The sequence below is a fragment of the Arvicanthis niloticus genome, chromosome 3 (assembly GCF_011762505.2).
Source record: "Arvicanthis niloticus isolate mArvNil1 chromosome 3, mArvNil1.pat.X, whole genome shotgun sequence".
Classification (NCBI taxonomy): Eukaryota; Metazoa; Chordata; class Mammalia; order Rodentia; family Muridae; genus Arvicanthis; species Arvicanthis niloticus.
Genome location: NC_047660.1, coordinates 109,281,771 through 109,306,700, shown reverse-complemented (window position 1 = coordinate 109,306,700; position 24,930 = coordinate 109,281,771). Strand labels below are relative to the sequence as shown.

Below are 24,930 nucleotides of genomic sequence, written 5' to 3'. Positions count from 1 at the left end.
TAAATTACCACATTTTACTTATATATTGTAAAAAAGTAGCAACACTCCCTCAAAAAAGTATATTATGAGAGGAACCTATTAAATTTGGGAAGACTGTAAGCATTTTTTTCCAATTACTTCTTTATTAAAATTAGCATTTTCATATTAAAGCTGCAAAATAATAAAGAATAAAAATCTTTTGGGTTTGGTTTCTTTTCCTGAGAGTTGTTATCTAGTTTGGGCAATCTCTGAAATATTATATTTCAAAAGAAAAGGTAAAAAGCATGGTCTCTTACACTGCCATATGTGCACTCCACCCAAGAGTAAAAGGTGGTTTTGTATTTTCAGTGCAGTGAGATGACAGGGTCAGGTATCTTGGAATGATGACTTGTTGTCCTATCTTGTTGTTAAGCGAGAGAGCCACATTGAAGCTGTATCGTTTCAAATGAAGAATGAGGACCCTAAAAAACAAAAGAAAATGACTCTGCTAATTCATGCAAAACACAGATATCTTTCTTATAATAATCACTCTAATCATGTCAGACAAATTATCACTTACAGAATGCATTTGCTCATGCTGAGTGATGATGGCCAAGCCTTTACTCCTAGCACTTGGGAGGCTGAGGCAGGTGGGCCTCTATAAATTCAAGGCCAACCTGGTACACACACAGCGTTCCAGATCAGCCAGTGCTACATAACCAGACCTGTCTCAAATAGCCTCCTGGGTACGTACGTGTATACACACACACACACACACACACACACACACACACACACACACACGCGCGCGCGCGCGCGCGCGCACACAGCTGGCCAAACTAATCATATTTTAAGGAACATTTACTAAATATTTGCTGTGTAGAAAGGTGTTAGGATAGATACAAATAAAAATCTTGGGTCTAGTGATTAATGAAGTTTAGATCAAGGATGTATGAAGCTCCTAGGAAAATCCTCCACCAGGAAACAACATACAATAGGCAAAAGAATTAAAAATTTAAATATGTCTAGTAATCTTTGGTTAACCTTAAATTATTTACTTGACTTTTAAAATAGGTCATATATGATCATATGGTAAAATGTCTATTACATTAAATATTACACAGTAACCTGTATGCATAATGGTGACCAACATTATTTCAAGAATTTTTTTTTTTTAATTTTATGTATTCACCATTGCTCTCTTCAAATACACCAGAAGAGGGCATCAGACACCACTATAGATGGTTGTGAGTTGCTGGGAATTGAACTCAGGACCTCTGGAAGAGCAGCCAGTGCTCCTAAGCACTGAGCCATCTCTCTAGCCCAAGAAACTTTTTTTGATCAGCCAACTCCCTGGTATTTCAAGATTAGTTATTTTTATATATTCTAAAGACAGGATCTCATGTGGCCCAGGCTGGCTTCAAACCTGTTATGTAGCTAAGGATGATCTTGAACTTCCAGTCCCTCTATCTCTACCTTTCTAGTGTTAAGAGACATGGGATTACAGGTGCATTTCACTGTAAGGTTTTATGTAGTGCCTGGGATTGAATTGAAGGTTTCCTCTGTGCTAGGTAAATACTCTCTCAACTGAGCTCATCTTCTAGCCTCAAGATTATTCTCTTATTTTACTATACTTATTTACTCTGTGTGTGTGTGTGTGTGTGTGTGTGTGTGTGTGTGTGTGTGTGTGTGATGGTGTCCATGTAGAAAACAGGATGTCTGAGAGTCGGTTCTCTCCTTCTACCAAATGGCTCCTGGGGAACTGGATCTTGTCACCTAACCTGGCAGCAAGCACCTTTATCCTTTGATCCACTTTGCTGGCCCTACTGCTTATTTTAGAACCACTTTCTTTAGAGAAAACTAAGAGGAAAAATAGAAAAAATTTGTCCACTAAGAAGAAAGCATTATATAAAGCATTTGCATGGTCATCTAGTCTGAGTCTAAAGTCTAAATAGGCTTTTTTTAGATCTTTAGAAACACTTTTTTTTTTTTGGGGGGGGTTATTACCACTGCATGGTAATGTCATCTAATTTCATCTAACTTCTGTCTGATGGATTAAATATATTTCAAAGCCCATAAGAACTTCATTTTTTGTTGTTGTTGTTGTTGTTTTTTTTCCCCCAAGTCAGGGTTTCTCTATGAGGGCCATGACTATCCTAGAACTTACCCTGTAGCCAAGGCTAGCCTTGAACACAGAGATCTGTCTGCCTCTGACTCCAATGGCTAGGATTAAAGGCGTGTGATATCATTGCCTGGCAAACTTCAAAATTTGAAACTCAAAAGTCTTATGTTTAAACTCCAGTTTGGGTAAAAAAAACTGTCTCCCCTTAGAAAATTTTATCTATTCTTTCTGTACAGGCTTCTATCATAGAAGTCACAAACTAAACAATCTGCAAGTTGAAGTTACTGATATACATACAATATATATATTATATATGAATGAGGTAGGATAGGGTTCTAATTCTACAACTCAGAAGGATGAAGCAGAACTGTGAGTTCAAGACCAATCCTAATGACTTACTGAGATCCTACCTCAAGACAAAAACTTACAGCTCATGAAGAACACTTGCCTCCAGTGCATAATACCCTGGGCTAGACTCCAGTATACCACCTGCCTCTGAAGCTAGAATTCACGGCCTCCTAATTTACAACAGAAAAGGATATACTGATCCAGTTGTTAAAGAGCCTAAAACTGATGCCAAACTCTAAAATATTTAACTAAAACTTCAAAGAGCGAAAGTAAAAGCAACATGAAAAGAACAAATTACCATCAAAACTACTAGTCTATGAAGACGAGTCAGACTGAAAGTGACAAAAGCATTAGGTCTTTCAATAATGAAAGCAGAGGACTGGAAGACAGCACAAGGCAGAGTGCTTGGTGCTTGGCCAGTGAAAGGCCCTGCTTTCAATTCCAGCAGCAGAAAGATAAAACAGATAACTAGATCTAGTGGTGCATACCTGTAATTCCAGTGCTAGGAGACAAAGACAGAAGGATTGTTGCAAAATGAAGGCCAGCCTGGGCAACACAGCCTGGGCAACAGAGTAAAACTGTCTTTAAAAACCAAACCAAGGCCTTAGATGCAGAGCTGCCCACTCCCCCCCCCCCCCAAGCCCCCCAAACCCCCCCCCCCTTAAAATAAAAGTAGACAGTGGTTTGGAAGGCTGATAATTAGTATTTAAGATTCAGAGGCGCCTTTCTTGCTCCACGGCCATCTTGGCGGCTGATCTTGGTTGGGGGCTGTCTCACACCTAAGGCAGGAAGATGATGGCCGCAAAAAGTCTCTGGAGTCGATCAACTCTAGGCTCCAGCTTGTTATAAAAAGTGGAAAGTATGTGCTGGGGTACAAACAGACTCTGAAGATGATCAGACAAGGCAAAGTGAAGTTGGTCATCCTCGACAACAACTGCCCAGCTCTGAGGAAATCTGAAATAGAATACTATGGCATGTTGGCTAAAACTGGTGTCCGTACAGTGGCAATAATATTGAATTGGGCACAGCGTGTGGAAAATACTAGAGTCTGCACACTGGCTATCATTCTGATATTATCAGAAGCATGCCAGAGCAGACTAGTGAGAAGTGAACAAGAAAGTTTTAATAAAACTTTGCCAGAGCCCCCTTTGATAAAAAAAAAAAAAAAAAAAAAAAAAGATTCAGAGGACAACAAGTTTGGAACAAATTAACACGATACAAATATACTACTGGGAAAAAAAAAAAAAAGAAAAGAGATCTCTTTTCTTATTTTTTTTTTTTCTTCACCCAAGACAGGGTTTCACTGTGTAGCCCTGGCTGTTCTAGAACTCAATCTGTAGACCAGGCTGGCCTCAAGCTCACAGAGAACCACCTGCACCCCCACCCCCCAGCACTGGGATTAAAAGCGTGCACCACCACTGCTTGGCTAATTTGAAATTTTTTTATTTTATGGGCATGGATGTCTTTCCTGCACATTATGTCTGTATCACCTGTGTTCCTGGTGCAGGAGGAGTCAGAAAAGGGAATCAGATTCCCTGAGAATGGAGCTACGGGCAGTTTTAAGCCACCATGTGGGCTGGATGTGGTGGCTATCCCAGTACTTAGAGGCAGGTGGATCTCAGCCCAGCTTGGTCTACATAGTGAGTTCTAGGACAGGAAGAGGAGCACAGAAGACACCCTATATAAAAAATAACAACAATAAATCCATGTGTGTGCTAGGAATTGAACCCAGACGGTCTGGAAAAACAGCAGTGCTCTTAACTGCTGAGCCATCTCTCCAGAACTACCTCAGTATTTTCAACTGCATACAGTTAGTGACAGTAGTAACCAATGTTTTGCCTTCAAATTTCTTCTTTCCTCCCTACTGCCTTATAACATTCAGTCTCCTAAATTAGAAAAAAACAAAAAAACCAGAAACAAATAATACTGTTAGAACTTATACAGTAATTTCTCTGAAAACTTATTTTTGAGAAAGAAATGCATTATAGAATGTAAAAGAATTTTCCCCTGAGGCCTAGAGTTCCAGAAACTACATTTACAGAAAATTGAAGATAATAAAAGAAAGTAGAACTTTCTGGTGCGGACAGAGCGCCACATAAATATTTAATGTTAACAACCATACTGTTTGTAGCAGAGAGATCTAATCTTGGAAAGCTTTAAAAGCTATCCTATAACCACATCATAATTTCTACACTAGCTTCATCTTATGATAATATAGTATCAACATAATATAAATTAATTTCATCCAAGGTAGAAAATTAATCTTATGATTATAGAAAATCTACTAACTTATAAAATCCTTTGAAAAAGAGATGGGAAAAATGAAGTAAGCTGTTCCTCCTATGTATATATTGTATCTGCAGCAGATTTTACCTGACTTACAAGAGAGGAAGGGAGGCTACAGCAAAACAAATGACATCTCTAACCTAAAAAGTCAAAATCACGTATGTTCCAAATCTGAAACTTTTACTGGATAACTTAATACTACAGTGAAAAATTCCATACTTACTTTATGTGACAGATAAAGGTAAAAAAAAAAGGATATTAAAAATAGCATATAAAATTATCTTTAGACTATGTATAATGTATATATGAAATGTAATGAACTTTAGTACTTAGACCTGTACACATTCCCAACCTGAGATTTCATTACATACATGCAAATATTACAAAATACAAGACACTCATGGCTCAAGCATTTCAGAAGGGATACTCAAAACTATGTAACTTACAATATTACTGAAAAAAAATTCTAGAGCTAGTGTCACTAACTGCATTCTCTTTTTGTTATCTTCCTGAGATTCAAAGACCACTTTTTTCACAGTATTCCAAATTTTCTTTTAAATTTTAATTTTTATGTGGCTGGGTATTTTGCTTGCATGTATGTCTCGGTTTTCGTTCCTTTGGAACTAAAATTGCAGATGGCTGAGAGCTACAAAATGGGTACTAGGAAATGGACCCAGGCCCTCTGCAAGAGCAGCTGATGAATCTAACTATTGAGCTGTCTCTCTCCAGACCCCACTCCCCTCTTTTTCTAGGTAAGCTTTCCTGATATTTAATTCATAATGTTAAGCATCACTCAAATGTTTACTTGCTTATTTGGTTTAGGGATCAAGTCTAAGCCCTTGTACAGATTAGGCAAACACTATTCCTAAACTGTATCTTCACCAGTTTAGGAACATACACCTTTTAAAAGGCAGTCAAATTTACCTGGGCAGCCTGTTAAATTTGTGCCTGACAAGAGCACACTTTCCACCACACTTTTCACAGGAGTATTCAAGTTCTTCTGCCTATAAAAAGATAAGAGAGAAAAATAAGGATGAAGTTGAATTGGCTTAACCCACTAAGTGCAAATAATCTTTAGTCGAACTAGTTCAGTGGAATAACTCTCAACCAGTTTAAATGCTATGTCTCGAGCAACAGAATTACTAAATTAATACCTAATCTTTCAAATTGTTATTTATGATAGCATGTCTTCTATTTTCAGAATTTTTAATTCCTTCTTTACCAAGGAAACATCTAAACTTACGATAGTAACTAGACTCTAATGAATCAGACCTCAATTTTTCTCCATGGATACACAAGAACTGCTGCCAAGAGTATATCCAAGATTTTAACAGTTGGCTACAGCAGACATACGATCACCTTCAGGTTAGGTGGAGTTCCTGGTCTGTTAGGTGTAACTCTACCCCTTTTTTACAATGGACCTCAATCTCCTGGTGACAGCCCACTAAGAACAACTGCTCTAAAAGGATCAAAGTTTGGGGTGGATAATATCATTACCTAAAGAAAACTGAAACAAGAAATCCTTAAAAAAGGGGGGATACAGATACATAGGAAAATCTTAAGTTTAATTTGTGTTGCCAAGTTTTAGCAAAGGCCATTCAATGCTTTGTGTTCATACTTATTTACAAACAAGCAGCAGCTTCTAAGGTTGTCTAAACAATTACCGCTCACCTAGACATACAAGATATTCAAGAGCTTCTTTTTTAAGAACTTTAATTAAGTCTACCAAAAATTTATATAAGTAGCATTTATAAACACTTCCTTTCATTAATTTTTCCTGAAAATAGTTTAGTCAAAACTGCCCTGACAAAGCCTCAACTTCAAACACAATTATCTATAAAATATAAAACTGAGTTATATGAACATATCAAAGATATTACCCTAAAGAAAAGATCAAGAGAATCTTGAATTGAACGAGGAGGGAGTGGTTTTTTCCTCCGAGGAAGGTCAATGGAGAGATCATTAAACTGTTCTCTTTTGGGAATAGTTTCTCCACATCTGTAAGGATGAGAGAAGATTCAGTGTAACTGGAATATAAAAATACAACTATACTTAATACCTTCTTCCCCTACAGAGTTTATGGGCCAATATACACAATTAATGTAACACGATCTTTATAACTTTCTTTCATACAGAAGCATATCTTTCTGATTTCTACTAAGATGTCTTCTGCTTCTATCTCTAGACCCAGATTTAGAGGGCTTGTAGAATTTGCCCCTATACATATTATTTCCTATAAAAAAATAATTTAAGGGTAAGATTGGTAGTCTTGATTATATCAGCAAAATTTCTGTAATCAGATTAAGTCGTATTATCGAGAAAAGTAACAGGTCATAGTCATCATAGAATTTATACACACTCAAAGGACACACAAGGCAACGATCACCTTAGAACCCTGCCTGCCTATGAGAGAGGCACTCAAGAAGTACTTATTCAAAGAATATTCTTATGACTCTGGTCTTTAATTGTGGCAGAAAGTTACTGTGGCTAAAAGTTGAATAATATTAAAAGTACCAAAAAGACAAATGAAGAGCAATGAGCTAAAATTACCTCTAAAAAACTTGGTAGTACATTCCTTTTAGTCCCAGCACTCAGGAGGCTGAGACAGGCAGGTTTCTGTGAGTTCGAGGTCAGCCTGGTCTTGAACTGAGTTCCAGGACAGCCAGGGTACACAGAGAAACTCTGTCTTGAAAAACAACAACACAAAACCACAAAAAACAAGAAACAAAAAATTTTCTTCCGAGGGCTGAAGAATGGGCCTAGTTCTCAGGTTTCATTACCAGCACCCACATAGTGGCTTACAATCAATCATCCATAACTTTAGTTCTAAGTGGATGTGACACCCTCTTTTGATTCTGCTTATATATACATGCAAGCAAAACACTCAGATATATAAAATGAAAACAATTTAAAAACAAAAGAACAAAAAACTGTTTCGAGCCAAGTTCGGTGGCTTACACCAGTAACTCCAACATTTAAAAGGCTGAGTCAGGCTCTTAAATTTGAGTCAGGCTCTAAAAAGTTTGAGGCTAACCTGAGAGACACATCCTGCCTTAAAAAAAAAAAAAAAGAAAAAAGAAAAAAGAAAAAAGAAAGAAAGAAAGAAAGAAAGAAAGAAAGAAAGAAAGAAAGAAAGAAAGAAAGAAAAAGAAATCAGTCAGGTGTGGTGGTGCACACTTTAATCCCAGCACTCAGGAGGCAGAGGCAGACAGATCTCTGTGAGTTTGAGGCCAGCCTGGTCTACAGATCTACTTCCAGGACAATCAAGGCTACACAAAGAACTCTTGTCTCAACCCCTGCCCCCCAATAACCCAAAAAAAGAAGAGGAGGAGGGAGAGGAGAAAAGAAAACCCCAGGTCAGCTAGACCAACACAGACAGAGACTGTCTCAAAACAAATAAAAAGCAATCCACCAATCAATTAACCATTAACTATTAAGTCAAAAAAAAAAGTGTATCACAGCTGGTTATGGTGGTGCATTCCTTTAATTTTAGCACTTGGAAACAGAGGCAGGCAGATCTTAAGTTCAAGGTCAGCCTGATCTACATGGTTAGACAATGTCTCATGGGACAATAAAACTGAAAGTGTTCCAAAAACTATTTCAATTATCTTTGGCTCTTACCTCATCAAGAATTGTTATGGGAAGACAGACTAAGGAACCAGAAAGATGGATCAATGGGTAAAAGAGCTTGCTGCAAAAAAGCCCAATAACCAGGGCAGAAGAGATGGCTTAGCCACTAAGAGAACTGGCTGCTTCTTTTCCAGAGAACCTGGGTTCAATTTCCAGCATCTAAATAACAGCTCACAATGGTTTGTAACTCCAGTTCCAGGGGATCTGGCATTCTCAGACAGAATATATTCAGGATAAACACCAATGCACATAAAATAAAAATAAATAGAAAATTAAAAAAAAAAAAAAAAAAAAAAAACAACAACCCTACTGGGTGTGGTGAAATCTGAGTTATAGACCAGCCTGAAAGGTGTGATAAATCATATCAGACAGCACTTGGAGGCTAAGACAGGAAGATGCCAAGTTCTAGACCAACTTTAGCTATACAGTTAAAACTTTGTTTCAAAATCCAAAAGCAAAAGAATGAAAGGTCAAAAAAAAAAAAAAAAGTTTTGGTAGAATTTATGGGTTTGTATTTTCCCCATGAGAAAGAAAGAAAAATAAGTTTTGATATGTGACAGGGAAATTTTAGTCATTTGTCATAAAGGACTACGGAGGGGGAAGTTTGCTTAGAGATTACATACGCTTTGCAGATAATGGAGTGCTGAACCTCAAACTCCAAGTTTGTAATAACAGGGCAAGTGAACACTTTGGTAGCTGATGTATCTGGTGAATTTTCTTCTCCAAGGACAGGTTCTGTCTTCCAAGTTTTATTTAGTTTTTCCATATCCTCCTTCAGCTGATCTAAGCACTGACTTAAAAATTCATGAGCATCCTACGAAAATGATAATATCTGCCATCAGTGCAAAGCATTTCTTGTCACAATAGCTTACTAAACTGACTTATACAACTGTGATTTATAAAATACCTAGAAGTTAAAAGGTACCTGAACAAGGCCAGTCTTATTCTGATAAGGATTCGGAACAGTTATAACTTTTGAATAAACCTAAGTGAAGAGTGTTGGAAACCTAGCTCAGCAGAAAAGCAGTTGCCCAGAATGCTTGACCCCTAGGGTTCAACCCTACCCCCCACCCCCCAGCACCACTCTCAATGCCTGGGAGGTGGAAGCAGGAGGACCAGTATTTCAGTTATTCTTGGTTATAAATGTGTACATGTATCATGCTTAAAACTGGCCTGGGTTACACGAGATACTGTTTTAAAACTCAACCAAAAAGAATAAAATACACAGAAAAATCATATTGAAAGTTACTGTAACTCCTTAGGTTTTACCATTCAAGGTAACCACATTACACTAATAACAATTTAAAAACTAAGTCAAAAGCTAATTTCAATTTTGTATATCTAAAATATTTAAAATTAAATACTCACATTTTGGACATAGCCAGAGAATCTCTCTGCAGTAGCTGAAATAGCATTTTTAACCTTCTTAAGTAGTTCTTTTTTGGTCTCTGAATTAGAAATATCTTTTTTAATAAGCAGGTTTGCAAAGCGTCTGATAAGTAAGAGACAAGATTAGCATATTTTAAAAACATTCAGTGGCATATTACTAACATCAACACATAAAAATATAATGCCCCAAAACCTATTATTAAGAAAAAAAAAATCAATGAAATTATTCAGTAAATATATAACATTACCTGATAAGTGCATTGAGTGGAATTTTCTTCCATGGGATACTTTGTTTAAGCAAATCATTTGCAAATGACTGGAGTGAAAATAGAGATTGTAAGATAGCATTCATATAGCATGTATTTCCCAAATTGGAGAATCTGGAAAGGAAAGAGGTATTTGAAGTATGTTCAGTGTGCATAAAGTTCTGGTGCATTTTGGAACAGAACTACCTGTAGGGCTTGTTAAACTACATACAATTGGCCTGTTTCTGATTCAGTATGGAAAATGTGAGGTACAGAGAAACATGCATTTCTAACAAGTCATCAGCTGCTGTATTGCTGACAAGGAGAAACTGCTTTAACAACTGTAGAGTATATCCTTACAACACAAAATTAAAATGAAATGTTTTCTACTATTTTATGTTATTACCGCCTTCCCTCTTCAATTTATATTCTTTGTATAATAAAAAAATCATCCCCTTATTTATATGCAGTAAGATTTTATTTCCAATATATCAATGGCCTTTTTTTTTTGTGCCTGTCTATGCAAAATTTAATATTACACAAATTTATCAATCTTTTATTGAATCTTGATTTTGAAACAAATTTATACAGCTGTTGTCTATATGTAAGTTATACAGAAATTTCTGGTACCTAAAAGAGTCTAAAAGTCTTGAATTTTATTTTTAATCACACATATATGCGCGTTTGTGTTTGGGTATGTGTACTTGAGGAGTGCAGGCAGTCTTTGGAGGCCACTGGACTCTCTGAGCTCGAGTTACAGGTAGTTGTGAGAGGGCTGATGAGGGTGCTGGAACTGAACTCAGGTTCTCTGAAAGAGCAGAAAATGCTCATAATGGTTGAGCCATCTCTTTAGCCTAGGCTTGAAAAATTTTACAACAGGTTCCTCTGATTCTATTTGAATTTATTCTTGTATACATTTAAAAATGAACATATCTTAAATTGTTATTTTAATATAATTATTTTAAAAGTGCTTCTTTATTTCAACAATTAGGACTCTGATCTACTGATCTGTCTACATATATACAATAGTTTATGAATGAGATATGGTCTTTGATTTTTACTATAATTTAAATCCTTGACTCATTGCACCTTTTGTAATAGTTCTAAAGGACAGTGGAGGTTCATTCCTTTGATCGCTGCAGCACTTGGGAGGGAAAAGGAGGTGGATCTTTGAGTTTGAGGCCAGCCTGGTCAGAGTAAGTTCCAGGACAGACAAAGCTACATAGAAAACCCTGCCTCATAAAAACCAAAAACATAAAACTAACAGGCCCCCTCAACACCAACCCAAAGACTTACTTGAGAATGGTTAATTTTAGTTCAAGTTTACTGACAATAACCACTAGTTCACTTAAGTTCATGCATGCTTTTGAATCTTCATCAGCTGACATATTTAAATTAATTCTCACTTTTCCTTTTAAATTAATTGATTTTTAGATGTATAATTGCATCATATCCCTTTATAGAGGACCATGAGGTTGTCAGGAATTGAACTTTGGAAGAGCAGCCAGCTCTCAACCCCTGAGCTCTCTCTCCAGCCTTCATTTCCTGTAGTTTTGTAGGGAAGTAGCCTTCTATCTTATATTCCAATTTTGTTTGTGGACAGGATTCTAAACCCTCTTCAGTTAATTTCTTAAAGTTAAGTTTTGGATGTAGGATCACAGAGGTGATGAAAGTGGAAGGAAAGAAGAGGAGCAAGCATGTCTTGCTTTCTCCTTTCACTTTAGCACAAACCTTCTCTTGGTACTTGGACTTTCTGTAAGTGATTTCTTTTTTCTTTTTCTAGTGTTTCTTCACCCTCACACATTAGTTTTCATATAATTTCTTAATCCTTTTGTCCCAACTCTGAGCATCCCAGGTTTAAGCACTGGAAACCAGGAGAGCTGTAGGAAATGGGTTTGTTTGTACACCTAGATATGTATTAACCATTTGTCTCCTGGTAGATGAAGCAGAGGCTTCTTTCATCTGTTTCTGTTTCTCTCTCTCTGTGTGTGTGTGTGTGTATGTGTGTGTGTGCACGCGTGCGCCTGTTTTAGAAGATTTGTGAAATAGAATTAGGTAGCCTCTATTATCCTCTAGCTTTTAAAAGTTTCTTTTCAGTTTCTTTTCCATTAGGAGTCTTGGGATAGGACCTAAAATGATGCAGTTTTTAACAGTTTTGAAAAGAAAAAGATTTATTTCTAGAGATAGGTACAGACATTATGCAGGAATGAAACACTGGAGGAGCCTGGCAACTCATGAGACTGTCAACAGAGTAGCACAGACCAGAACTATAAATATAAAGTACATAAGAGGTGGTGACAGAAAAAAGAAACAAATATATATATATATATGAATATATGAATGAGAGAGAGAGAGAGAGAGAGAGAAAGAGAAAGAGAGAGAAAGAGAGAGAAAGGTCTAAAAATGGGATGGGTAAACCAAGCAGGGCTACACAGAGAAACCCTGGGCAAACAAAAACAAAACAGAGTGTTTTTTTTGGATTGGAGAGATGGCTCAGTGCTTAAGTACACTGACTGCTCTCCACAGGACTGGATCTAGTTCCCAGCCTTAGTCTTAATAATTCTGCCAAGAATGCATTCTAAAAAAAAAAAAATTAAAAACCCATTAGCATTGTAAGAACACAAGTGTCATGCTGCATACCTATAATCCAAGCAGCCTTTGGAAAGTACTTGGGTTTAATTTGAGCACCCACTATTATTGATTACTACCACTATGATCTCATTTTTGTGTTGAGAGATATATAAAAATGATGAAGGTAACTCAACAGTAGGCCAAAATGTGTAGAGTTGGAGAACAGTCATTGTTTCCTTTAAGATGATACTAGAGAGATGACAGATAGATAGAAACACACACTTTCAAGGTCTGAAAATTGGAGACTAGATAACGGACTTATGGTTTATAGCTATGATAAATCTTTGTTAAGTGACCTAATTTCTAAATATTTTACAACTATAATATGAATCCTTTCTTATATTGATATCTTCAACAAATGGAGACTAACTCAACTGCATCACTTTACAAGAAAGACAGTTTACCAACCCCTGCAGCTGCTGTGGATGGGAGGAAAGGGCCACTCTAGGTTTGTTCCAGCCTGCGTAGTCCTGGTTACACCTCAGCTTTTTAACAGATAGAGGAGTCGGCTGAGGAAGAAACCCCAGGCTTCTTTTGGCAGAAGGAGTCTGGCTTGAAACATTACACCTAAAAACAAAAAAAGGAAAAATGAAAATTTTGATACTACCCTTTCCCACTAGCAGAGTCTGAGAAATCAGTGTCTAAGGGAAAACAGTCTCAACTTAAGGAGGTATTAATAACAGTGGGCGCTTACGAGAAAAATTCTAAGTAAGTTTGTACAGAAAACCTAAGACAAGAGCCTTATGTACATACCTTATATTCATTCAGTAACTGTCAATAAAGACAAACAACAAAACAGAAAGCTGAGAATGTTTCCTTATTCGCCCTATAAACTACATGGTGCAAGCCAATGGCTTGAGAAAAACTAGCTTCCCTTTTCAGTTCTCTTCCACGCACTTTATGATGTCACATCAGTTTACCTAGTTTTGGACAAATTCAGGCAGTATATTTTCACTACTTCATTGAATTTTTTTATTTTTTAAGATTTATTATTTATTTCATGTGAGTACACTGTCACTGTCTTCAGACACACCAGAAGAGGGCACCAGATCCCATTATAGATGGTTGTGAGCCAACCACGTGGTTGCTGGGAATTGATCACAGGACCTGTGGAAGAGCAGTCCGTGCTCTTACCTACTGAGCCATCTCTCCAGCCCATCTTCACTACTTCAAATTACATCAGAGAAAATATTTAATTTTTAAAGAAAGATCTTAAAAGTTTATGCTTGGAGGCAGAAATATTAGGGGTATTTAAAATTCTCCTGTATATTTTGCTTTGTATTTTATATAAATGTTTATATTATGTTAAATATGTATATTATATAATTTGGGGGGGCGGGTTCGAGAAAGGGTTTCTCTGTATAGCCTTGTCTGTCCTGGAACTCACTCTGTAGACCAGGCTGGCCTCGAACTCAAGAAATCTGCCTGCCTCTGCCTCCCAAGCACCGGGATTAAAGGTGTGCACAACCACTGCCCCGCAAATAGTAAATTTCTGTCTCCTCACATTTCTATTATTTATTATTACAAGTATTAATCTATACTAGTAGGCAGCACATGACTTTGTTGCTATTTTAACTTGCATTCCTAATGACACTTGAAGTTGAACACTTTTTTTTATAACTGTCTGTTTCTCTAAATGGTCTATATTATTAAGTTTTTTCCCCCCAGGGTCTTATTATGCATCCTTGCCTGGCCTTTTTATGTAGACCAGGCTGGCCTTGAACTCACTGAAATTGGCCTGCATACAGGGCACTCAGATTGCAGATGTGCACCATCATGCTGGAAAAATACAGTATTCTTTGTCTACATTCCTGGATTATAATTTACTACATTACTAACATCTAACTCTATTTCTCTTGTTGCAAATGCCAATCTGCTTTCTTTTTAAAGTACTATTTTACTCATGTGGGACTTTTTGTTTGGTTTTGTTTTTTTGGGATAGGGTTTTCTTTGTGTAGTCCTAGTTGTTCTGAAACTTGCTTGTTAGACTTGGCTGACTGTGAACTGAGCCCCACCTGCCTCTGCCTCGTGAGTGCTGGAATTTAAGGTGTTTGCCATCACACCTGGCTCCCATGTGGATCTTTAAATTAATATTTGTTGTTTGGCATTTGTTGAGGCTTTCAACATGAGGAGTTTCGTATTTTTATTTGAAATTATTTCTCTGATAATTTCCTTGACTTTACTCTTTTTTCCCAGAGTACTATTGTGACATAGAGAATTCCCAAATTATGTCTGTTAGTTGCATTCATATTGACTGTTCTGCAAATGGTCACTATTCTTCGCCTGGTCCTTTATTTTTGAAGAGGATTTTATATTACAGTTCCTGATTCAATTTTGAAAATAACACTTACATATTCAAGTTTTTAATTTATTTTTAAAATAACATTTATATGTGTGTATGAGTGCATGGACATGTGTACAGAACTTGTCTGGGGGGGGGGTTCAAAAGACAATCTGCAGTAGTCAGTTCTCTTCTCACCAGGTAGGTCCTGGGGATCAATCTAAGGTTGTAGGGCTTGGGAAAAAGTGTCTTTACCTATCAAGCCATCTTACTAGCCCTCATAACTCTTCACCCAACTCAAGTAACCAGATAACACTATAAGGCCTGGTTTGTATCCTTGCTCTCGACGCAAGGAATATCAGGAAGAGAACATTAATCATTTCAAGCCCAGGAAACTTTACAAGGATGTTCTTCCCTGGCTTAAATTTGGCTTTTCTAGAAACCATGTTCTGGAATGCCTACACACACACACACACACACACACACACACACACACACACACACACACACTGTGTACATGCTTGGAACTTAGGAAGAGGGTGTCAGTTTTTCTGAAACTGAAGTTGTAGATGGCTGTGCGCCACCTACTGGTACTGGGAATTGAACTTGGACCTTCTGCAAGAGCAGAACATATTCTTAATCATTGAGGAATCTCTGCAGAACTCATAACCACACTTTTGAGTCTTGCTGTGTAGCCCTAACTGGCCTGTAACTCACTTTGTAGACCAGATCAGCCTTCAATTTGTGGTAATTGTACTTCCTCTCTGCCTCCTGGGGTTATAGGCATGCACTACCATGCTGGCTGAAAATTAATTTTTTGAAAAATGTTTCCAATGAAAGAAACGTATGACGCTTTAGCTTTTTAAAAGAGAAAAAATGTGTTAATTTTTGGAAGTAAACTTAATTACTGTATAGGAGACAAAGGCAGTTCAAAATGCCCCCAGAGGCTTTAACACGACCTTGTTTGAGAGGAAATGCAGTGGTCAAGACTTTTATAATGTCAGTCAAAATGAGTAGCATCAGTATAACTCTTTCTAGATATCAATTTATCATTGTTGGACACATTTCAAAACAGATAAAACTAAACTATTTCTTGAGTACTTTCCACCTGAAGTGTCATGTGTTATCATCAGAATTGACTCTGCTGTGCTTAAACTAGGGCATTAGCTTAAAGAACAGCCTGTTTCATCATTCAAGCCTCTGAAGAGGGAGAGCCCTTCAACTTGTATACTCGACACTCTGTAACAAAGGCATACCTGTCCAGGTTAGTGCCACCAGAAGAGTAGTCCTTTGACCCAGCTCTGCTCCCATAGAACGAGGATGACTGTAGAGGTAAAAGCCCTACAACACATGAAAGAACATTTACTGCCTAATTTAATTACCCAAGGGCATCTATTAAGATTACACAACTTATATTTAACTCTATTCTTAATACATGCCCATCCAAAAGATCAATACTGTGAAGAAAGTGACAAGAGCAAAGCAGTGTTCCTCTGCCTGAAAGCTGTTCAAGGTCCTCTTCTAATCCCTTCCCCCTTTGTCCTTGAGAGTTTCTTATGTGCATATAATGAAGTCACCTGATTCCCACTTCCTTGCTCTCACTCTCTCATGGTTCCTGCAAACACCACTCTTTCCCAAGAGGTACCTTCCTGCTCTGTGTCTTCTCTGCGTGACCGACTGGTTTCCACAGCTTAGCTTTTTGTGTCTTATATAGCAGAAGTTCTTTTTTTTTTTCCCCAGGCATTGTTTCTCTGTGTAGCCCTGGCTGTCCTGGAACTCAGAGAGATCTGCTTGTGGGTTTCTGAGATCAAATTCAGGTCTTCAGGCTTGGTGGAAAGTATTCTAACCCACTGAGTCATCTTGTCAGCTTTCTTTAAAATATTCTTGTCAATTATTGGTACTAGTTTGTGACTAATGACTAACACTATTCCTGAACAATGTACAAGACATGTGCTAGTTTAATATAATCTATCATATAAACAAAAAATGAGACCATAATTAATTACAGACCAAAACTTACCTGATGTTCGATTTTCTTCTGCCTGTTTCAAACTCAGCTGCTTTTCTCTACTGCTGGTTAAATATTTTCTTGAAGGGTCTGTCATAGCTTTGTTGTTCCTACAGTTAAAATTTTTAAATCAATATAGGAACTCTAAAAATATTCTTAATTCTCAGTGAATTAAGAACTATAAAGACAGCCTTTCATTAAGTCAAGAACCAATATAAACTATGATTCTAGCAAATTAAGCAAAAATAAAGGAATATTTTAAAATAATTAAAGACAGCAAGATGATACAAATTTTTCTTGGCTAAAAACAAGATCAGGGGGTTGGCCAGACTGCTCACTAAATAAAAGGCTTGCCACAAAGCCTAATAATCTAAGTATGATCCCAAGATCCCACAGAGAAGGTAGAGAACCAACTCCTGTAAGTTGTTCTGTGATCTCTACATGTAAGACATGGCATGCAAATACACACACAAAATAAAATCTAAAACTATTTACCTGAGACAAGAACAATTAAAGATGTCAACTATCCAGTACTGATGCTTTGTGGTTTTAAAAAATAAACTCCAAAATGTTCTTAGGTCACATATAAGTTGAAATGCTACTTAGAAAATACAAACATTTCAACTTGTAGTACTTAATAAGTTTAAGTGCATGAATACAAAGCTAAGACTTTCTTCTTTAAGACAGGGCCTCTCTATGTAGTCCTGGCTGTCTCAGAACTAGTTCTGTAGACCAGGCTGTCTTCAAACTCACAGATCCACCTGCCTTTGCCTCCCAAGTGCTGGGATTAATTAAAGGCATAAACCACCACAACCGGCTTATGATGGGTGTCTTTAATTCAGCCTGCAGGAAGGAGAGGGAGGTGGATTTGTGAGTTTGAGGACAGCCTGGTATATGAAGCAAGTTCCAGGAGAGCTATAGCTATACATAGAGAAACCCTGTCTTGAAAAACAAAACAAAGGCATGCATCATCACATCAGGCACAAAGTTAGGCATTTTAAATCTCAATGCCTCCCTATTATTTTCAAGTACTAGAAAGCAGAGTGCCTACATCAATAAAATCTCCAAGTTTTGATTGAAATTTCTAATTTAGGAAAATCATCATAAATTAAGCTTGTAGCAGACAATGCTATTGCTCTGCCCATATTCCCTCTGACTTCATTTTTGCGTCCTCTGTTTCACATCTTCACCCTACAACCTGTCATTAAGAAATATAGCTAATCCTTGCACTCAGGAGGTGGAGGCAAGAAGGTCAGGAGTTCAAAAGCAGCCTGGGCTACATACTGAGTTTGAGACCAGGTTGGGTTACATAAGACCCTTGTGTCTCCTTCTCTCCATCCTTTAATAATCTTGTCCCCGTAATTAATTTTCTTTTTCTGAAAGAAAAAAATAGAAGCCCAAAAATGTCTTTCAGATTTCTAATTCCTTTGAATCCTGCCCTTGCTATATGAATAATTATAGGCTTGCTTTCTAGATGGTGGAAGACACATGGTTTACTTCAGTTGATAGCAACTCTAGGGTCAGTAATGAGTAAGGATATTCAAAGCTTCCCAGGCTACTTACTGACCATAGACTCATGGGAACTATCAAAGGGTCTACCTGAAACTGGTTAAGCCAAGTTCAAATAAGCTGAAGTGACTATAATTTATAAGCAATGATTTTATTGTTTGTTTGTTTGTTTTTTAAAACAGGCCCTCTCTACATAGCCCCACTGGCCTACAACTCACTATGTAGACTACACTGGTCTTGAATACAGAGATACATCTGGCTCTGGCTCTTGGATGCGTGGATTAACAGTGTGCACCACCACGCCGGGGCAACACTACTTTTTAGGCTATAATTTAAAGACAGTATATGGAACAACATGTTATACAGTAATAAGTAGCTGCTACAAGGGATATGAGGTAAAATGTAGCCATGTAGACTACAACACTGACTTGCTGCTACTATGAGCATTGATCTGTTCAAGAGAGAAGATGGCAGGCTCAGCTAAGACCATTGTGTGGAGTCCAGAGGAATAAAGCAGGTACCTTAGGATTTTAGAGTAATACCATCGCGTCTGCAACAAAAAACTCTAAGTTATTTGTGAGGTAAGGTATGCTACTCTTTTCAGACTACTAGGCTCTCCAAGAAAACGAGCATGTGGTTACTAGTCATTAAGGGACTATGTTACCATAGGCATCAAGAACCAGAGCTATCACACTATAAAGTTCTGAGGTCAAAGGGGCAAAGCAGCAACCTATCATACCTGGAATTAAACATACTGAGACTGGGCCAATGATTTCCTATGACCAACGATAAGAATGATAATAAACCTAGACCTGATCTGGACACTAGTACAGAATGAAAATCAACTACAACTGGAGGAAAGGACTGTGTTGAAAGACAGGGGTGAGGAGACAAGTTCTAAAGAACATGTCTCACCACTGGCTCTGTGTGGACAGAAAGAGCCATGGACTACTTACTAACTAGCTGGCAGCAAAGGATTTAGATGGATGATTAGGTGCTAAAAGATTAGAAGGAAATGATATACAGAGGAAATATATGGAGAAGTGTGTATAAAAAATACCATTTCATATGCTAATTTGTACAAATGCCCGAAATGACCCTTCAAATAGCAGGGTAACTTATCTGGCACCTCAGCAAATCTCTGTCCTTAACCATTCTAATTTTTCTGCCAGAGATCTAATTAAAACAGCAATAGTGACAGAGATAAAATCTATAGTATGGACTTCCCCTCATCAAAATTCAGCTATTGCTACTGCTGTTGTATTCTAACTGGACAACAATTTCTAACAGAAATTGGTGAATTTGACTGATCCCACTCTTATGTAAAACAATTTGTCATTTGGTTGCAAATGATTTTACCAAAATCCTTCCACCCTAGAAAAGACTATAAATGAGCCAGGATGTCTCAGAGGGTAAAGACACTTAACATCAAGTCTGATGAACCTCAACCATGAAGGAATAAATGTTGTTTGCTTTTAGGCCAAGTTTACAGTGATTTTTAGGGCAGTCCCAGGAATCTAACATTGTCTCTGAAAACATACTGGCCTACTTGGAATATCATAACAAAACACCACAGCCTGGCTACAACACCAATTGATTTTCTCAGTGTGTATGCTATTAGGTATAAGGTCATGAAGTCAGCAGATTCAGTTTCTGGTGACCCCTCTCCACAGCTTGTGGATGGTTGCCTTTTAACTATGCCATCATATGGCCAGTGTGCATAGAAAGAGATCTGGACATCTATTCTTCATTTCAGTCTTTTGAGATCAGAGCTACACCTTTAAGACCTCATTTAATCTCATCTAACTCCATAAAAGTCCTAGCTCCAAACCCAACTTTGGAATGAGGGCTTCAACAAATGAATTTGGAGGTAGGGAATAGCTTCTTGATGTCGTTCACTCACTCATCAGAAAGAAAGGCATTGTGATATCTCTGAAAGCTTTATGTTCACAGAAAATCAAAAACACAATCCTGACAAGATCACCATCAGGGATGTGGAGATGCTGACACTATTCCAGCTTGCTACGTGATCCCACCTCAGACTGCATCAATACTACTACTTCTAAAGACATTTTTCCAGGACAACTGCAAAACAGCCAATTCTTTAGGTCTAGCCTCACAGACTGGTACAATCAGGATTTCACTTAAGCCTCAACTTCCTCAGCATACAGGAACTGGACAACAAATATTACAGCTGGCTTTCTTAAGTCTTAACCATTTTCCCATTTTTCTTGGGCCCCTAAATCAGCGGGAAGCAATTTAAAGAAAACTCTGTCCTTTTCCAAAGAGGTGGGGTGGAGGAATTTTGGTCATTCATTGGATGTTTAATGTGTGTCATCATTTAAGGGGAAAAGTTACAAACAGTTAGGGTCTTGGATAAGGAGAAAATAAAATAGGGAGATTAGATTTGGGGATTTCTTTTTCCTTTCCTTTTCTCTATCCTTTCTTATGTAAGGAGAAGGGGGTTGAGAAGAAAAAGGAGGGAGGATATAGGAATAAAAAGAAGAAAAAGGGGTAGATTATTGAACCTACTTAAACAAAAAAAACATTTTATAGTCATAATCTTACATTGGTTTAGATCTTTGTATATTGATGTGAAATTGAGGTTATATTTTGTTATATTGGTATAGAATTTTGTATGCTGATACAAATTTGAAGGTTACATTGGCTTAGATTATTATACATCATACAAAAAGTTAAGGTTTTTTTTTTGATACATATAACACATGCATGCTTTTAATTTTTATATGAGGTATTGTTCCTATATAATCCTTAAGGTTGCAATGTAAAGCATCAGTGTTTTTAAATAGCTGCGATCACAAACTTTTAGGGATGATTTAAGAAATACAAATTAGAGGGCTAGAGAGATGGCTCAGAGAGGTTAAGAGCATTGGTTGCTCTTCCAAAAGTCCTGAGTTCAATTCCCAGCAACCACATGGTGGCTCATAATCATCTATAATGTGATCTGGTGCCCTCTTCTGGCCTGCAGGCACACATAAAGACAGAACACTATATACATAATAAATACATAAATCTAAGAAAAGAATAGAAATACAAGTTAATAGACAGTCAAACTCACAGTCATGTCAGATACTAGTCTAGATCATCACAGAAATATACATCCTGGGTTGAACAGATAATAAGTAGCTAAAGAAAGGCAATGTTTGTTTGTTCAGCTATGCTAAGAATAAATATATGGTCTTCAAAAGCCACAGAGATGTACAGAATATGGCATTTAAAGATGTTTTTATGTCAGCTCCTGGCAGCAACCCATACAACTTGAAAGAAAATGATGAATATTGAAGGACCTCCACATTTGGAGAGGGTTTCACTTCTGGCACACTAGCCACTGGGCAAAGAAAATGCCCTAACTTCATCTGCAGACAGAATGCTGTCCAGAAAGAACAAACAGATGCAAGGAAGTTAACTGGCAAGGCAAGGTAAGCAAGTCCTTCATAATTCCTGCTTCACAAAATGTCTGTCAGATATTCTGGACCAGAAGGCTGAAGATGATGCTCCAATATTTTAGAGAATATTGGTGACTACCTAAGCAGTTAACTGTCTCTGTCATTTCTATAATTTTTAGAAGCTGTGTCCCTGTGCTCCTGCATACTTCTGAGGTCTCTGATGGGGTTGAAAACTAGATAATCCTAGTCTTACTATAAGCTTAAGTTGTTTAGGATTTAAGATGTTCTAGGTCTAAGAAGATGTTTTTAGGATGGTAATAAGTAATTATTAGGTATCTAGGTAATAAGAAGATGTTTTTAGGTTAGGATAGAAAATGGTTTAGATGCAGAAAACTGAACTCACAAAGATAGGATAAATGATAGAATATTTTATTTAAGTTGCCAAATATAAATGCATTAGATGTTATGAATGTAACTATTACCTAATAGTTTTCATAATTGTTCCTACTGAATGTTGTTTATTATTATAAGAAAGAGCCTTTTTAATTTAGAGAAAAAGGGGGAAAACATACTGGGTTGATTTGATGCTGCTTGTATTTTAATGCTAAATACCTGTTCTTTTTTTTTTTCTTTTTGCTTTTTCGAGACAGGGTTTCTCTGTGTAGCCCTGGCTGTCCTGGAACTCCCTCTGTAGACCAGGCTGGCCTCGAACTCAGAAATCCGCCTGCCTCTGCCTCCCAAGTGCTGGGATTAAAGGCGTGCGCCACCACCGCCCGGCTAAATACTTGTTCTTAAGATGTGGTTGCTTCTGGCATCAAGTAGATCCTCACATATACCAAATGATGCTATGTAAACCTTGTTCCCAATTTAAATGGTCAATAAAAGGCTAGAGCCTGTGATTGGGCAGTGGAGGGAGAGAGGTGGGACTCGAGGATCTAGTGAGGGTACTGCAGGTAGAGGGAGAAGAGAGGACATGGAAGTGAAGGTGGAGGTAGAGGTGGATGAGGAGGCAGCTGCCATGAGAGGAGATGGATCGTAAACATATGGCCAGGAGAAACAAACAGCAAGTAACAAGGGACAGTATAGCTGGGGAATAAGTTTAAATAGCTCCAAACCTGCCCAGTCTAGGCTTACAGTTTGTAAACAAAATACCTGGATTGTGTGTCTTTTATATGGGCTACCTAGAATTATAAATTTATTTTACAGGCAGGAAGGCTAACATTAAAACAGTGGCCCCCCCAAACATTTGTTGAACTGGGCATAGTAACGTACACTTGTAATCTCAGCACACAGGAGGCTGATGAGCTCAAGGCCAGTACATACTTATCAAGACCTCGTCTCAAAAACAAAAATAAACAAGAAACCCAAAGAACAAAGGAACTATTTACTTCAAGTTCTTCAGCTCTGTCTTTTCTCTAAGTGCAACAAAAGGCAGGACCGGAGTTGTACAATAGAATGACAAGAGCTGGAGCCCTGGTGAAGTCTCTGCTCTAGCATCTCCAAGACACTTTATAATAGGAATGATTACAAACTGAATACTGCTGCTGCAAATTCTGCCTAGGAATTTTAACAATTGATATAAGAAGCTCTGGTCAAGTGCTTCAAAAGCTCTTAAAGCAACTTACGATGATGAATCGTTTTCCTTAGGATAATCTTCAGTCAGCTCTGAACCAGACAGCATTCTTTTCCTCTTTTCAGTGCTATGGAGAACAGATTTTTAAAAAGACTACTTTTACAAGTAATAAATAATTCATGTCATCAAAAACAATAAACCAGGGCTGGGAAAAATTTTGACTTAGTAAACCACTTAACATGCAAGCAGAAGACCCATATGAAAGCTGGATTTGAGGGTGTACGATTATGACCCTAGTGCAGGGACAGTTCCTGGGGCTTGCTAATAAGCTCCAAGCCAGTGAGAAGCCCTATCTCAAAAAAAAAAAAAAAAAAAAAAAAAAAAAAAAAAAAAAAAAAAAAGGTAGATAGCATCTGAGGAATGACCCCCCCCCCAAAGTTGTCTTGTGGCTTTCACACACATGTACAAATATGAACATGTATCTATACATGCACATCCACCCATATCCGGACAAAAAAATTAAAAACATGCTCAAAGTTAGAAAAGCAAAAGCCTCATTCTTTTTTTTTTTTTTTTTTTTTTTTTTTTTTTTTTTTTTTAAAGATTTATTTATTTATTTCATGTATTTGAATACACTGTCTCTGTCTTCAGACACACCAGAAGAGGGCATCAGATCTCATTACAGATGGTTGTGAGCCACCATGTGGTTGCTGGGAATTGAACTCAAGACCTCTGGAAGAGCAGTCAGTGCTCTTAACCTCTGAGCCATCTCTCCAGCCCCAAAAGCCTCATTCTTTACACTCTATTTAATATGCTGTTTGTCTGCATGTTCAGTGCATGTCACTATATAAACTGATGACAAATACTTGGAATTACACATGAAAAATGTGTTCTATACTTGTTGCTTTCTTCCCCTTGAATTTCTCAAAATCCCAAAAGACATTTATAAACAGGTTCTGAAGGACTAATAAATCTTTCTTACCGGTTTTCTAATAATCCTGATCTAAGGGGTGTTGATGTCAGTGTCAAAGAAGGAATAGTCCGGGTAACAGCCATTCCACTTCCGGTTACAGTCTTAATTGGTCCTCTACCAGGACTGCCAAGAACTTTACGAAATGGAATTTCATCTTTAGTTTCTAAACTTCCTCTTTTTGAAGAGGCCTGTAAGAATAAAATGTGACACAGTTAAATCTTTGACTTAAGTGAAAACATACTTGAGACAGGATTGCATATAAACTTCAGGACAACCTCAAACTTGCCAAGTTTAGCAGAGCATGACCTATCTAGAGCTGGTTCTCCAGCTACTACTTCCAAAGTACTAAGATTATAGACATGCTCCACTGTATCTGGCTTATGTAATTCCAAGGGGTGAATCCAGAGATTCATTCATGCTAAACTAAAAAAAAAATCCCAACCAGGTATTTATTTCTAGTCCAATCTCTTTGGTATAAGACTCACTGTGTGAAAGCATTCGTCTGTGTGTGACACCCAGCACTACCAGCGAGCTTCATGCTCAGCACCATGAATATATTTATAAAAGATC

The 24,930-nt window shown here is 37.5% G+C and overlaps 1 protein-coding gene and 1 pseudogene across 4 annotated transcripts in view; one reads left to right on the top strand and one right to left on the bottom strand.

The window, feature by feature from the left end:
- The window catches only part of Usp37 (ubiquitin specific peptidase 37), a 107,826-nt gene that overhangs the window by 25,275 nt on the left and 57,621 nt on the right, over positions 1-24,930 (bottom strand). For all 4 annotated transcript variants that reach the window (XM_076931669.1, XM_076931668.1, XM_034497371.2 and 1 more), the window contains 11 exons: positions 24,370-24,548; positions 23,440-23,514; positions 16,911-17,008; positions 16,147-16,231; positions 13,018-13,176; positions 9,982-10,113; positions 9,713-9,836; positions 8,968-9,158; positions 6,595-6,712; positions 5,639-5,718; positions 276-440 (listed from right to left, as the gene is read on the bottom strand). In XM_076931669.1, the coding sequence (XP_076787784.1) occupies positions 276-440; positions 5,639-5,718; positions 6,595-6,712; positions 8,968-9,158; positions 9,713-9,836; positions 9,982-10,113; positions 13,018-13,176; positions 16,147-16,231; positions 16,911-17,008; positions 23,440-23,514; positions 24,370-24,548 (1,406 nt within the window). The remainder of the gene's footprint in view (positions 1-275; positions 441-5,638; positions 5,719-6,594; positions 6,713-8,967; positions 9,159-9,712; positions 9,837-9,981; positions 10,114-13,017; positions 13,177-16,146; positions 16,232-16,910; positions 17,009-23,439; positions 23,515-24,369; positions 24,549-24,930) is intronic.
- Positions 3,184-3,539, top strand: LOC117705124 (large ribosomal subunit protein eL30 pseudogene; annotated as a pseudogene).